General features: G+C 39.3%; 1 protein-coding gene across 1 annotated transcript in view; it reads left to right on the forward strand.

Annotated features, from left to right (window-relative positions):
* The window catches only part of PDZD8 (PDZ domain containing 8), a 39,034-nt gene extending 25,121 nt beyond the window's left edge, over window positions 1–13,913 (forward strand). Inside the window, exons 4-5 of the mRNA XM_083741207.1 lie at window positions 5,941–6,103; window positions 9,523–13,913. Of these exons, the coding sequence (XP_083597333.1) occupies window positions 5,941–6,103; window positions 9,523–11,813 (2,454 nt within the window). The 3' untranslated portion in view covers window positions 11,814–13,913. The remainder of the gene's footprint in view (window positions 1–5,940; window positions 6,104–9,522) is intronic.
* The last annotated feature ends 1,632 nt before the right edge of the window (window positions 13,914–15,545 follow it).

Genomic DNA, 15,545 nt, shown 5'->3' on the forward strand with positions numbered 1-15,545 from the left:
ATTCATGGAAATTTAATGTAAACATGCCAGTTCTATTCCCAGCTGTACAGGGTGAGGTGGGGGTGAGGGATGAGAGAGTACATGAGGCCAAGACTTTGCTCAAGCTTATTCTAGTTCATGTATGTAGTTCTAAGCTATGGTTTAACGTTATGTGCAAACCAGCCTCTTCTGCCCAAAAACATATTTTTGCAAGTTATTGGGATAAGCTCAGTATCAAGCAACGAATATATTGCCTTACCGAGCATTTCCTCTCATTGTTACTAGAAAGATGTTCTATGATAGTAATGATCTCAGTTCTTGGAGGAGAGCCTACTCTTTTAATCTTCCTTTATATAAAAAAATTAAATACAGCCATTTACTCCTACTTTTGCTTGTTTCCTTCTAGCTCGTTGCCAGTCTATATAAGAGGACCTTCCTTCTTACTGCATGGTAACCATATTTTTTTAGAAGCCTTTGATAGGGGATTCCTTTCTAAAAGGTTTGGAATTCATTTCACCAGGTTGTCCTTATCTTCATATTTGGTGATACTCCAGAAAGCTACTGAGGAATGACTTCCCTTTTAAACATGCTAAACTGATGCTTTCTGAATGTTTAATTGTTAATAGGCGCTTTCTTCCAGTTTGCATTTCTGAGACAGAAACTAGGTTGACAGATCTGAGTTTTCTGGATCTTCTCTGGGTGTATTTAAAACTTGGCTTTACATTGGCCATCTTCCGTATACCTGGCAAAGGGAGTGTATGATCTTTGAGGAGAGAATGTTCAAAATTTAATAAAGGCTTAAGCCCAAATATGAATTATGGGGAGGAAGAGGGGAAAGGCACAAGAGATAACCTACTGAAAGCATTAAAGAAAAATACCCTGGGTGGAATTCAAAATAGCACTAAGAAGAGTTAGTTATGCCAGCACAAGAATTATTGTGCTGGCATAGCTATCACCTTAGCATGACTTACATGATAGAATGATCTTTCCTGTCCTCCCACCACATGCTGTTCTGGGGACTCTCCTGACCCCCTATCCTTGATGGGGCACACAGGGGAAGGAGTCAAGGGAAAGCCTTGTTGTACCAGCCAGACATCTTGTGTTGGCTTCTGCTAGCGCTGCTATTTAGTTGAATCTGGCCAACTGTGTTACAAACTAATACTATTGAGAGTGACATTTCCAGTCATATTTCTTCCTACCAAAGGGTTTTTGAAGTATACTGATGTGGTCTGGTTCACATATGCTAAGAAATTATTTATTATGTGTGAACCCTGTACACTAGTGAGATTTTTTTATGTCCAAAAACATGATCAGAAGCTTATTGTTGACTTGTGAACCTTTGTTTAACTATGACTTTGTGTTAACCTGCAGACCTGCCACACCTCCTTAGCCATGGTTTGTTCAGCCATCCCATATCATATGCTTACCAAACCAGAAAGGCACAAGGCAAAAGAGAAACATATCAAACTTTGGAGAAACAAGCCATAGTTTGTTTGAACTTCTGTGGGACAACTTGTGCTTTATTGTTTACTGTTATTGTGCAAATCAGGCCAGTGTTGGGTCTGTTCTCTGCCCCTGTCAAGTGGTAGGTGTTAGGGCATATGATTGTCCAAAAATGTTTGTTTTCTTTACATTGCTGTTTCCTTATTTTTACTTCTGTGCTAAAGCATTTAATCATCCTTGAAGGAAAAGTGGCATTTAAACAAATCCATAAATTAAACCTATTTTTGTACAATAAAACTCAAAACAATATTGGTTGATTTAATGACATAGAAACATAATTCCATCTTTACTTTTCCAAGCTATCAAATCATTTAAATGCCATCATACTGTAGAATCTTTTCACTTTTAATTATTTTACCACACTCGTGTTTAGAGGATATTAAAGTATATAGGTCAAAGGATATGAGCCACCAGAGTTCAGTGATGAAAACAGAGGTTTACTCTTCATGATTTTCTGCTGACATTTGAAAGCTAACAAATTTCCTCAGTAGGAAATAAAACTGCCTTATTGATGTATTATGGTAATTGACAGAACTGAGTGATCTTAAAATGATAAGGTAACATAGATCCCTTTGTTTGCAAATAGGAACAAAAAGGGGGGAAAATGTAGCACTCTTTCTGTCTCTAGGACTTGCATAATTTCCTGAACATTCTACTCTTTGAAAGGCTCACAGAAAAGATCATTTTTTAAAAAGTATTAAAAGCACAGACAGTTTTCAGCTGCATATATAGAGATGAAATGTCAAATTACTGCATGCAGAGGAATAATAGTCATGATATACTGTGCAAATAATACTGATATGTTTCACAAATACATTGTGCTCAAAGCAGTTCACAATAAAATTTAAATAAAATGATAATTATAGTATAAAATTGCCAGTCAAACAATTAGTTTATTTAAAAGCCTTTTTTCTTCCAATTGTGGTTAAAATTTACCCCACCGATACTTTTCTTTACACCTAATTAGTCCCTCTTGATATATCATCATCTGCACAGTTGTCACCTACCCAGGGTGCTCCCAAATTTCAACCTTTAAGATTTATTTCTGTCAACAACAACAAAAACCTGTGAAATCTATTGATTTCTGCCACTGAGGTGCATTTTCTGTCTCAGTCACTGTTAGTATATTGGAGTAACAAATGTACCACGCAGTTTTTAAAACAAAAATCAACCCAAGGAAGCAGATAAGTGCCCTTCTTCTGATAGAAAACACATTGCTTTTGTTTTGGAACATTTTACTACCCAGATGCATATTAGAATTTCACTTGGGATAGTAAAACATCCCCCTCCCCCCAAATTACCTATGTTATTATCTTAGTTTCAGCTTAAGAATTATAATATTGGGGTAAAAAAATCCTAGATGGTTTTTCAAACAAAAGCAGTTACAGGGAAGCAGATGAAAGCACTCCTGACACACACCACATGGCACTGTTGGGGTCATTCTGCTTCCCTGAGATGCACTGAAATTTGGTTTAGTCAGCTGCTGTTGAAACGTGAAAAATACAGCACAGTGTAATGTTGAACAATAGTCCTTGGGGGAAAATAAACACAAAGAGGTAGAAACATTTTATAGCTCAGGAAAAAGAAATGGAAAAGCAGAAGAGACTATTGGTACTTAGGAAACCATAGACAAGGGGTGCAATCCTAAGATGTTCTTTTTATGTTAAGTATATTCTGCTTAGAGAAGGGCTAGCTTGCACCTTGTGCTAGAGCTATGCACTGAAAAGCGAAAGAGTTTTGCATCTTGCTCCACTCAGCCTGAGACAGTTTTTGGAAATGAAATGCCCTTACTGACGGTGAAGAAGGAGGGGCCTTGGTCTGCACCAATGGAATGTCATATTGTCCCCTAATCAAGGGGATCAGAGATTTAATTTTAAATGCTGCATAAGAGAGTCCTAGATTGGGCATTCTGAGACCTCCCTTAGATCTATGCCTAAATAATGTTTTATAATTTATTCTATATTCCCCCCCCCCCAGATGAAATAATAGAATTAGCTGTCATTGCCATTTTTTTTTTTTAGTAAAGAGGAGGAAATATGGATGAGCAAAACCTGGAAAAAATATGAAAAATGTGGAAGAATAGACATTTTAATCACAGCTATTCTGCCAAGTCAACTCAGATTTCTAAAGGCAGTGCTCATGGCGTGGAGACATTGGGACTCATTTCTGGCCCCCAAACCCTCTTGATTCTCTCCCCCCCCCCAGCTCTTCTTGCAATATTTGAAAATTGACTTCATGAGTCAGTTAATGTGAGATTGTACAACATTTTGCAATAACTGATCCATGCTCAAGTGCTATATTAGAGGAATCTTTTCTATCAGTGGCTGTCAGAATTGAAATATGAAAAATCAATTGTTTTCCATTTTTTCAGGACTGAGAGAACATCACAACTGCATTTAGCAAGAACTAAAAGTCAATGAGTAATAACCATTCAGCATGAGTTACACTAGCATCTTTTTCTAAATTGCTTTCTTTAGAAGAGGAACAGAATTGCATGTAAAACCAATGGCTTCCTTTTTACATGGTGCAGACATTGTCCTCCTAAATGCTAGTTACCCTGTTGTAGTTGTTTGTATCTGCTGCTTCCATAATTGTCATTGCTTGGAATACCTGGGCAATTCATGCTAATCGCTAAAGAGATTGCGTCTTACATGTCACAGAAACTGGTTATTTCTGAGTGTTCTGAAAAATTACTGCTTTGCAATTCGAAGGTAAACATAAGCTATTACAAGTATGCCCAGAAAAGCCCACTTTTATATAAATCACATATTCTAACAGTAGAGAATGTTTTCTATGTTGGGAAAATATGAGCATTTGTACATATGAAGTTGTCAGACGTTGGTCCATCTAGCCCTGTATTACTCAAACTGTTAGTGGCTCTCCAACTTCTCAGGCAGTTAACTTTTCTAGCTCTACTAATTGCTTTCCTTTACTAGATGGCAGGGATTGACCCCTCTGCATGCAAAACATATGCCAGGGACGGCCTGTCCCCTTGTGTTGCCTGAGGTGTCCCCACCCTTCCACCCCTGCAAAAAGCTCTGCTTACTAGGGTCATGCAATGGCAGCTTCCAGCAAGATCTCACAGAACTCTCCCAAGATCTCTGCAAAAGCCACCATTGCAGCCACACGACCACAGTAAGGAGTTGTAACCCTTGCTTAGAGGAATCTGGGTAATAACTGCACTTAATGAGGTCCATGGTGTAGGGGCCCATGAAAGGTTTTTCCTTGTGGGGGCTCCGCACCTGTTGAATGAACACCCCTCTGAGGTGTGTCACACTCCAGCATGTTTTTTTGTTTCGTCAGCAGGAAAAAATATGTACCTTTTTGCCCAAGCCTTTGGGGAGGGGTGGTGGTGCCAGGTGGCTGAACGGGTCAGTGCATCTGGCTTTTAACCAGAAGGTTAGTGGTTCAGGTCCACCCAAGGACAGCTGTGGGCAGGATTCCTCATTGCAGGGTGTTGGACTAGATGATTTCTCGGGGTCCCTTCCAGCTCTATGACTTCTATAACTTCTGTTGAGAGAGCCTCATTTTGCAGCTGCTGTTGCAATTTTATTGGTATGTGTTTCATATTGTTAATAAATTAGTTTTAGATGTCTGTTGGGGGCTGCCAGGTGCCATCATACCCACAAATGCCTTCATTGGCATGCCCAGACACTGAGCTTTTATTTTTTATTTTTTTAAAAAAGTAGCCCTAGAAACGTAGTTTCTGAAGCAAAATGTGCAGGTACACTTCTAAGTGATTTATCTTAAATGAGTTAACCTGGGTGTTCCCACCTGTCAGTGTCCACCATAAATGTATAAGTTTTTCTGCCCCTGGTTTTGTTTGCTTCAGACTGTACCTGGAAAAAAACTTAATGTTCCTCTGAGAAGGGAGACAGATGTATTTCCCTGATGCCCATATGATGTTTTTTGAAAAAAGGAAATGGGAAATAGTTTGAGCTTAGTTTATCCCCTACAGCAATAAATGCTCTATGATTTCAAATCACTTCATCTTTAGTAAAATAAGATTTTTGAATGCAAAATATGTTGATTTGCAGCATTTCAGATTAACTTCTGCTTGAGACCCTGAGCACTACTTGTACTGGAAGAAGCAAATTGTTTGCCACATGGTTTTGAATACAGCATATGATATCTGTAGAGCTGATCTTAATTTGGTTTTCTTTTTCTGTTAACTGGCTTGATTAAAGTCATGGATCACATAGTGTTCTGCTGAGTTGGAGTATGCTATAGTTCACGTAACATGTTTATATTCAACTTTATTTGATAAAAAGCATTCATTTTGCAAACATGATTAGAAAATGACATTGTTCATTATTGATCAACCCTGTTTTAAACATACCACATTTTGTAAGACAGATTTGTCTAGAGAAAACATAGCAACCTTATGCATTAAATCTTTATTAGATACCAGATTAAATGTCATTTCATTTTACAATTTTACAATTTCTTTCTTCCCAGGCGGAACTAATAAAAGGAAATTCACCAAGTGTTGGACTCACTCTGCGCCAAATACAAGTTAAGGAAGGTGAAACAGGGCATGTTGTCATTGAAACTATCACACCGAACTCAGCTGCAGCAGCTGCTGATCTTCAGAGAGGGGATAGGCTTATAGCTATTGGAGGTAAGTAGTAAAACAACTTGGATAAAACTGTATGTCAGATCCATCTTTAGCTATCCTCTCTGGACCAGCTTCCCTAATACTGTACTAGTCACTTCTTGCACACGTAGCATATTGTTGCTGTTGTTGTTGTTCACTCCTGTCCCATACTTAAGTGATCTGAGGTTTATTTATAACCTCTTCTTGCTTTCTTTTCCAGTTGTAACTGTCCTTTTCCTCAAGCCCTACTCTCTCTCTACATTTTCTTTGGGCTCATTTCAATCCATACTTTGTCCTGCTGCTTCACCCTCCTAGAGCCAGTGTGCTGTAGTGGTTAAGAGCGGTGGACTCAATCTGGTAAACCGGGTTCGCGTCCCACATGCAGCTGCTGGGTGACCAAGGGCTAGTCACTCTTCTCTCTCTCAACCTCACTCACTCCACAGAGTGTTTGTTGTGGGGGAGAAAGGGAAAAGGAGATTGTTAGCCGCTTTGAGACTCCTTAGGGTAGTGATAAAGCAGGATATCAAATACAAACTCTTCTTGGCTTTCTTTCCCTTAGGTTTTTGTTTTGTTTTGACATCGTAAAACCTCTTCCCAGTTCCAAGCCTGTCTGTGTATGAGGTTCCAATCCTGTCAGCCCTAAGATGTTAGTTTTACCTACCCTTGGAAAAACAGACACAGTAAAATCTTTTTCAGTTCTGTGGTTCTAGGTTTACACCTACAGTTTATTCTAATCCAAAACTATGTTTTTGTGCCTCTTGCTGTTAACAGTTAGGTTGCACTTGCTTTGAAAGTACCGTATTTTTCGTCCCATAGGACGCACCTAGTTTTTTGGGGTGGAAATCAAGGAAATTTTCCCCCTTTATTCCCCCCCCAAGCAGGTCGGAGAAACCGAACTAGGTCGAGGAACAGCTGCGCCTCCCTGCTGTCCCCCGAGCTTGTGGGGCTGGCCGATGTCTGTCCGGCGCGCGGGGCGCTCTGCTTCAGGGTGCCCCGCGCGACGGGCAGCAGGCTGCTATCTGCAGCGTGGGGAGCCCTGCGGGGAACTCCTGCAGGGCTCCCCACGCTGCGGATGTCTGTCCGGCATGCCAGGCGCTCTGCTTCAGGGTGCCCTGCGCGCCGGGTGGCAGGCTGCTATCCGCAGCCTAGACATCCCTGCGGGACCTCCCGCAGGGCTGCCTAGGCTGTGGATGTGTTCCCAAAGCGCCGGGCGCTCTGCTTTCAGGGCGCCCAACGCTCCGGGAAGCAGGCTGCTATCCGCAGCCTAGACATCCCTGCGGGACCTCCCACAGGGCTCCCTAGGCCGTAGATGTCTTCCTGGAGAGCGAGAGGGGTCGGTCCAAGCTTCAGCAAAAGCCTGCACTCACCCCATAGGACGCACCCAGATTTCCCCTTCATTTTTGGAGGGGGAAAAGTGTGTCCTATAGGGCGACAAATACGGTACTTGCTGTAATGCATTACTGTAGATTTAAAGCTTCCTTAACACCTGACTTCCATAATTGCACTGAAAGCATCTGAAGATCAATATAAACACATTTAAATTGTTCCTACTCAAAGACAGACATGGTGTCTCCACTCATTAGACATTTCTTTGTTTACGTGCAATTGTGTTTTTCTTTTTCATGAATACAATTTTTTAAAAAGTTTATTTACACTTCAATCCTATGATCCATGAGATGGTATCCTAGAGGATATTTAGAGAATCTCTTTCCAGAGTAGAGAAAAAGAGAGAGGCCCACTCTTGGGTGAGTGATATTGATCTTGTGAGCTGTCTCCTAACCATTATGAAACTACAGCACCCTTGCATTGCAGATGTCAGTAGTATAGGAGCCAGCTCCTAGAGGGGCCGAGGGGGCTTTGCCATTCAAATGGTGTGTGTGCACTGCATCATGTGATTGATTATGTGGGGTGGATCTTACCTGGGCCCTCCCAATATTTTATTCAAGTGGCACCCCTGGTCAGTAGAGACATAAGGGGGGCAAGGAAAATGTGCCAGAGGAAGCCCTCCCATTCTCCAGCTGAAGTATGGAACAAACTATGCTAGTCCTGGACATGACATTTCTTGCCTGCCCCCCACCATTCAAAAACAGTAGGGGAGGGATCATAAAAAAGGTGGAGGAACCAGAAGGAAGGATGGGGGGGGCGCTGCTCCCTTCCTTTCTTCTGCCCTGCCACTTCACTCCCAATAGAACTTTGGAATCTGAGGGTCCACTAATTTCAGTCCCAATCCCTCCTTGATGGACTCGTGGAATTGCTATGTTGGAAAGATAAATTTACCTACCCCAGTGCCTGCAGATCAAAACCATAAGGCACTGACACTGTTCTTGGTATGTAGTGTACCAGTGTGATGCAGCTGCTAGAGTATGTGTGGAAAATGCAGATTCAAATGTGCATTTGGCAAAGGGTGACCTTGAACCTAGACTTCACTTATGTGGCAGGGGGGCGGGGAAGGCAGCTTTTACTGCAGCCCCCCAGCACCATTCTAGAAGGTTGGAAGGTACATTAGAGGTATAGCTCATCACCCTCTTCAATATTTTAAATGTGAATGGGGTTCATCTGAAACTACCTTTTGTTAAAATCTTCTAGATGGTATCACAATGTTTCTTACCTGGCAGAACTACAGGGTGGTTTTTCCCAGCAGCTGTTGCTTCACAGTTTCACTTCCCTGGCTATTGCCTGTGTGTAGATTCCAGCTGCACCTAAACATGGATCATGGTTTTTGCAGGCACTATGGGCTGATGCAACAATAATTATTGATAAATTATTACCTAGAGACCTGAAAAATATATAAATAATTTGGCCCATATCACATGATTAGGCACCAGCCATTCCGAAAGTGAGGAAGTATTTTGGGTTCTTGTGCAACAATATCCAGTAATTCGGAGTTCACAAAACAGATTCCTGAAGATTTTTCTATATGTGGTATTCTGGTATATTAGCAACTTACTTCTATCTTTGTAAGTTCATATTTATTTCTTCATCATCAGTTGGAGTGACAATAGTGAAAATATTCTCCATGGCTCTGGTTTGTATTAATAGCTTGTGTCTTCTTCCTTGAATCAGGAATGGTTTACATGGTTAGCTACTGAACCAAGTGTTTCACACTGCCATGTTTGATGGTACCAATTCCCTTTAGGATCAATAAGGAGCTGAATTCAGGTGCCTATCACCCTACCACTAGGAGGGGCCAGAGTTCCATTTCACATGTATGCTGTCAAATCTGATTGTCTTGTTCATCATGGAAACAAGATATTCCGGTCAAAGTGCTGCCAAGATCTCCATGTGTTGGGCCCTTTCTGTGCACACAGTTCCCAGTCAGCAGAATCTGGTGTTTGGTATGACCATTGTCCTCATTGAAACAGGGCATGAATGTTTTATAAAGTCAGCTATATATATTTTTTTTCATTACTGTTGATTCTTGGATTTTTTCTCTTTTTTGACAGGAGTGAAAATTACATCAACAATACAAGTGCTAAAGCTCATCAGACAGGCTGGTGACAGAGTCATCGTACATTATGAGAGGCCTGTTGGCTATAACCAACAGAATTCAGTACCGCAAGATAGTCTTGCACCATTTGTAAACTCAGTGTTTCCAGATGAGGAGACATCAGCAGATCTAGAAAACAAAGAACTAGATTTACAATTTGAGGATTTGGCAAATGAATTAAAGTCATATGAACCCGGAGATGATTCTTCAACCAGTCCCAAGCATACCACAGTGTCATCTACAGCAAAACCACCTGGAACTGTATCACCGCTACCAAGCCGCAAGGGACATTTTGGAAGTCCTCAGGCAACTGGAAAGGCACTTTTCAGAGAGGCAGCCAAACAAGTGGTACAAAAAAATTCTGAAAATATGGATGTAACCCACCAAACAAACAAACAGACAAGTAAACCTCCTGTCCCACCCAGGCCACAGTTTAAAATCACACCACTTCCTAATGAAGTTCAAAATACACTAGAAACTGGTGACTTATCTGCTGAGAAACCAGAGAAGCAGCCACTTCCTGCAAGTAATGGAGATAAAAATTCAGTAAAGCTAACAAAAAATACTGATATAGAAGAAGAACCTACAGGATCCAAATTAGTTGTAAATAAACCAGAAGCAGTTAAGGAGCCTTCCGATTCCACACTGAATGTTAAAGCAGTTACAAACAAACCAGCTGCAAACAAACTAGAATTAATGAAGGACACTTCAGAATCATTACAGAGTCCCAAAGCAGTTACAAACAAAGCAGTTACAAACAAATTAGAAACAGTAAAAGAACCTTCAGAATCTTCACAAAGTTCTAGATCAGCTACAGAAAACCATAATTCATGGGAAACACCAGAAATTTCTTATCGCAAACGATTAGGTAAATGGACAAGGACAAAGACCTCTTCCTACATATTTGAAGTAGAAAAAGAGCACAAGTACCTAAATGTTGCTGTTTGGTGTAGGGATCCTTTCAAATTAGGTGGGCTTCTCTGTTTAGGATATGAAAGCATAAAACTTGAAGAAATAGCTTTAGATTGTATAGCTACATCCTCCATGGAATTCATTAGACAATTTAGATTAAATCCTCCTGCACCTAAAGCTTCAGTAACTAGAACTGCATTGCGTAATTTGATTTCTCACAAAGGTTTCAATGAAAATTTTTGTTACGGTGATATTACTATACATTTTAAATATTTAAAAGAGGGTGAACCAGAAGACTCCAGTTTTCTCCTGGAAAAAGAAAAAGAAAATATTTCAGAAGATGAATCTGCTCCCATTCTTCCCAAAGAGGATCCTTATTTTGGACAGATTATCTACACTGAAAACAAGCATAATTTTCAGGACACCCAGTTTCAGAATCCAACTTGGTGTGATTACTGCAAAAAAAAAGTTTGGACTAAAGCAGCATCACAGTGTGTTGTTTGTGCATATGTTTGTCACAAAAAATGTCAAGAAAAATGTCTAACGGAAAGCCCATTTTGTTTAGGAGCCACAAGACGGCTTGAACGAGACCTTCGCACTTTTAAATTTGATAGCCCTGATTCTCTAAGCGTACCAGCATCTCGTGCCGATACAGAATTGAAAACTGCAAACAGAACAACAGGTTTAACAAGACATATCATCAACACTAGCTCCCGGTTGTTAAATCTTCGTCAAGTTCCTAAAGTTCGTGTTAGTGAGCCAGGGGCTGATGTAGTAGAACCTTCGCCAAAGCACACGCCACATGGTTCCGATAATGAAGGTAGCGACACAGAAACTGGTGGTCCAAGTAGCCCTTCCAAGCAAGCAAGTACAGGGATAAAGTTAGCAAGAAAAGAAGGTGGATTAGATGATAGTGTCTACATTGCTGTTAAAGAAATTGGTCGAGACCTTTATAGAGGTTTGCCTACAGAAGAAAGAATCCTAAAATTAGAGGTTATGTTGGAAAAACTACAGTATGAAATAGACCAGGAACTGGAAAATAACAATTCTTTAATAAGAGAAAAGAAAGAAACAACAGATACAAGAAAAAAAATGCTACTGTCTACTGCATTGGCTAAATCAGGTGAACGACTGCAAGCCCTAACACTCCTTATGATTCACTACAGAGCAGGCATTGAAGATATAGAAGCTTTAGACCTGGAATCCAGAAAAGAGGATAAATATGAAGACGAAGAAATGGATAATGAAGTTGAAAGTGCTCTAGTAATGGAGCCAGTACTCGAACAACTACTAAAAGAAGGAGAGCTTGAAAGATCTGATGACTTAGTAGATTGATGTTGCACATTTGGCCTTGAGAATGATAAACTGGGAAAATACTTTGCACTTAATCAAAACCACACCAGATACATTAAAATGTAATTAAACACTGGTAAAATGTATACAAGCTGCTTTCCCACAAGTGTTTTTTTAAATCTCTGTAAGAGTATAGTTAGAGTTTTCTTTACAAGTACAGTTTCCCTTTCTTGTTTTTTGTTGGCATAGCTGGTCCAGTTTGTGTTTAAAGAACATTTTGGAAGTTTATACTGGAAGATTAATTTATTTGAACTTTTTCTAAAGTTTCATGCTAATACAGTTGTTTTATTTTTTGTTCCGTTCCATTTAATTTTCCAGTTTAATGTTTTGATTTTTAACTGCATGCTGAAATTTACAGCCATGGGGACCAGGTTCTGAAGATTTTGATTGTGTCTCATTATTTGGCTCTTTGATTTATTTCAGAGCAGGGGTGTTTTGTTTTTTTGCCAATCATGCATCATAGCCAACACAGGCTTTATTTTCAGTTATTTAGTAAAGGTGTTACTACATATCATGATGCTTACTTTCCATAATTTTTTTCAGTCACAGATTTTTGAAGCTTAATTGACACTTGAATACCTTTTTCCTTTATGGGTTTAGCAGAATTGTAAGCTGGGAGAGAATTCTAAAACATGTCTAGTTCAAAGCTCAAATAATTATCAGTAGGTGCTCATCTCCCCCTCTCTCCTTCCTTAAAGACCACAAACATTCAATTTCGCCTGATCATAAGCTGTACCAATATTGTATAGCAATTTCTTGGAAATGTACCAGCAAAAGATATGTTAATGTAAAAATAGGTGGAAGCCTTATAGAACATATCACTGTAATATTATAATGCATAAAGACCTATTTTTAAGTTGAGTTGTAGCTTTTTCTGTTTACCTAAGCATTGATTTTTCCACAAAATGTATGACTTTTGTGTGTTAATGTTTAAAGGGTAAATGAAATGCTAAAATAATTTACTTCCACTGGTTGTAATGCCATCGTGAACAGAAAAATGCTAGTTAGATACCCAGCTTTTTAATATAGCATGTGAGTTTCCTTACTGGTTCCTGGGCCCAACAGAAATTGGGGACCTTTTTTAAATTTCTTTTTTAAAAGCCCCAGCTGGTCTGCTAAAAAATATATTTGGGGGGGGTTGACATTTATGTGTCATAAGGCTTTGTTTTCCATATCATTATTTTAGGCCCTGTGCTATATATACAAACACCTGTAGAAACTGGCAAAGCTAGCACACCTAAAGCCTCTTATTTTGACAGACAAGCAGTCAGATATCCTATTATGTAGAATCTGCTTTTCAGTTTGTATAGGAGTGATAACAACCTCTTCACATCTTTTTGGCCTTAAGAATAACCTTTTGCTTTTTAAAAAACATAACTGAGCCGAATATTAAATTAGAATACAATCCATACTAGTAAAAAAGGGTACAATTCTGCTCTTTTAAAAAATTTGCTTCATAACTTATACTAGATACTTCCAAAAAATAAACCCCTCCAACATTGTGTTCAACATTGTGTTTAATGAATTTTATCTCTCAATTTATTTTCTGCAGTTGCTTACCAACTGAGGTGGTTTGGAATAATTCTCCATTAGTTTTTCGCTTGAGTCCAGATACTGCCTTGAAACACTTGCTCATTTGAGAAAGCAGCTGCAAAAATAATATAGGCATTAGGTTTTTTCAAAATAATACCTTATAGTTTATCAGTTAATGAAACGGGCATGAAAAGTTTGGTATCAATACTCTGCTATGATGATTGTATAATAAATTAAATGTAGTGCAATATTCTAAATGTTGCGTGAGAATGGTGGCAAAATAATTGTATGGTAGCAAGGGAAAACATAATTATAACAAACACTGATCTTGAGAGGCAAGCTGTATTAATACATTCCTATTATATTCTTTGCTTCTGTGCTTTACTGTACATAGCTGAAAATAAAAAATGCCACTGAAAGCAAGGCTATCTTGATGTAGTGGTATGTAACTACTTGACACTTGCACATATTTATAGAAAGTCTGCCCAAGATGATTGTCAGACATGATTTTATCATGAAAACAAGCTTTAATAAATTTTTTTAAAATAAGTTCTCAGTTTCTCTGTTGCAAGCTGTTATATTTATAGGATATTTTCAGTACTTATCTGCAAATATCTTATCCATGTTGTAGAGGATTGACATCCAAAGTTTTTATCTTCAAGTGAATCCTTTCAGTGATGCCCTGGAAAACAACTCAGTGATAGAGAACATGCTTTGTCTGCAGATGGCCCCATCTTTACTCCCTGACGTCTCCAGATAGAGTTGGAAAGGCACCTGCCTAAGCCCCTGAGAGTCACTTCTACTCGCTGTAGACACTACTGAGCTTGATGGGCTAGTGGTATAGACTGCTTTCACTGTTCCTTTCCATTGACTTCTTAGCTAAGGAACATCTTTCACATCCGCACAGAGGATTCAATGATACATTCTAGGTAGCATGCTAAATTTCTCCTGCATTTGGGGGGCCTCAACAAGTGCAGGGGATTGAAAGTATTGTAGGCTGCCTATCAGGATCCATTCCGTTGCAAAGCTGCTTAGATAAAAATCTACTACATCAAATTAGTATAAATTCCTTAAATGCACTTTGGCATTGCAGACCTAAACTTCACAGTATTTTGATTTTTTGTGGGGGGAATGTTTCAGTCTCACATATCCTGAAACTGGCAATGCAACCTTGGAAAGTTGCTTTAGGGCCTATAGTTCATCTTGTGTGGGTTTAACCTGAGTCCGAGAGCACATCCCTTTGTAGCTGCACACTACAGAGCCTTTCTCCTCCTTCCAGAAACATGTATCAAAGTGACAGGACCAATGTCTTTTTCACATGCAAAAACTGACAAATCCTCATATGGATGTGGGCCTACAGGTACAAATTGCAGTGCAATGTGTTCAGAAGAGAATTTCCACAATGATGCTCTTTTTGTGAAACAGCTATGGCATATTGTCTAATGCTTGTGGGTATATCAAAAACATTTTGAAATTCATTTTACCATGAAATTAAAGCTTCAGTCATAAAGTACTTCAGATTTAGTATTAATTTTCATTTTAAAATAATAAAGTTAACCATCTCCTCTGACCCAAGTTATACCGACGCCACTTGAAGGGATGTTTCTGAAGTTTAGTCTGATAGAAAAACAATATGCAGACTACAGCGTTTTCAGATAAGTTTTGAAACAAATGCAACCATTATGACATAGTTCTAGTTACAGGTAGCTGTGTTGGTCTGCCGTGGTCGAAACAAAATAAAATTCCTTCCAGTAGCACCTTAGAGACCAGCTCAGTTTGTTATTGGTATGAGCTTTTGTGTGCATGCACACTTCTTCAGATACACACATTATGACATAGATCTCACTTCCACAGTGGCTAGGGCAATCCAGTCTGATGGGTGAGGTATATTATATTCAAGGTTCTGCTGAAACCATGTATTATTAGCATTAGTACTGTTTCCATTAGAAAAAAATTAAAAACATGTTTGAATAGTTATCACAGGATATTTGATTTATAATTTGAACCATTCAGAAGCATTTTGATAGTGTACAGGCATGTCCAACGGGTAGATCACTGGACATCTATGGTAGATCACTGCCCCCCCAAAGAAGCTCAACAACTTTGACCTGAACCCCTAAAAAATGGGGCTTTCCTCCTACCTAAAAGCTCAACCTGAACTGCCAGTTTTAAACTCTATTG

Source organism: Podarcis gaigeae (genome assembly GCF_964106915.1).
Source record: "Podarcis gaigeae genome assembly, chromosome: 5".
NCBI classification, from domain to species: Eukaryota; Metazoa; Chordata; class Lepidosauria; order Squamata; family Lacertidae; genus Podarcis; species Podarcis gaigeae.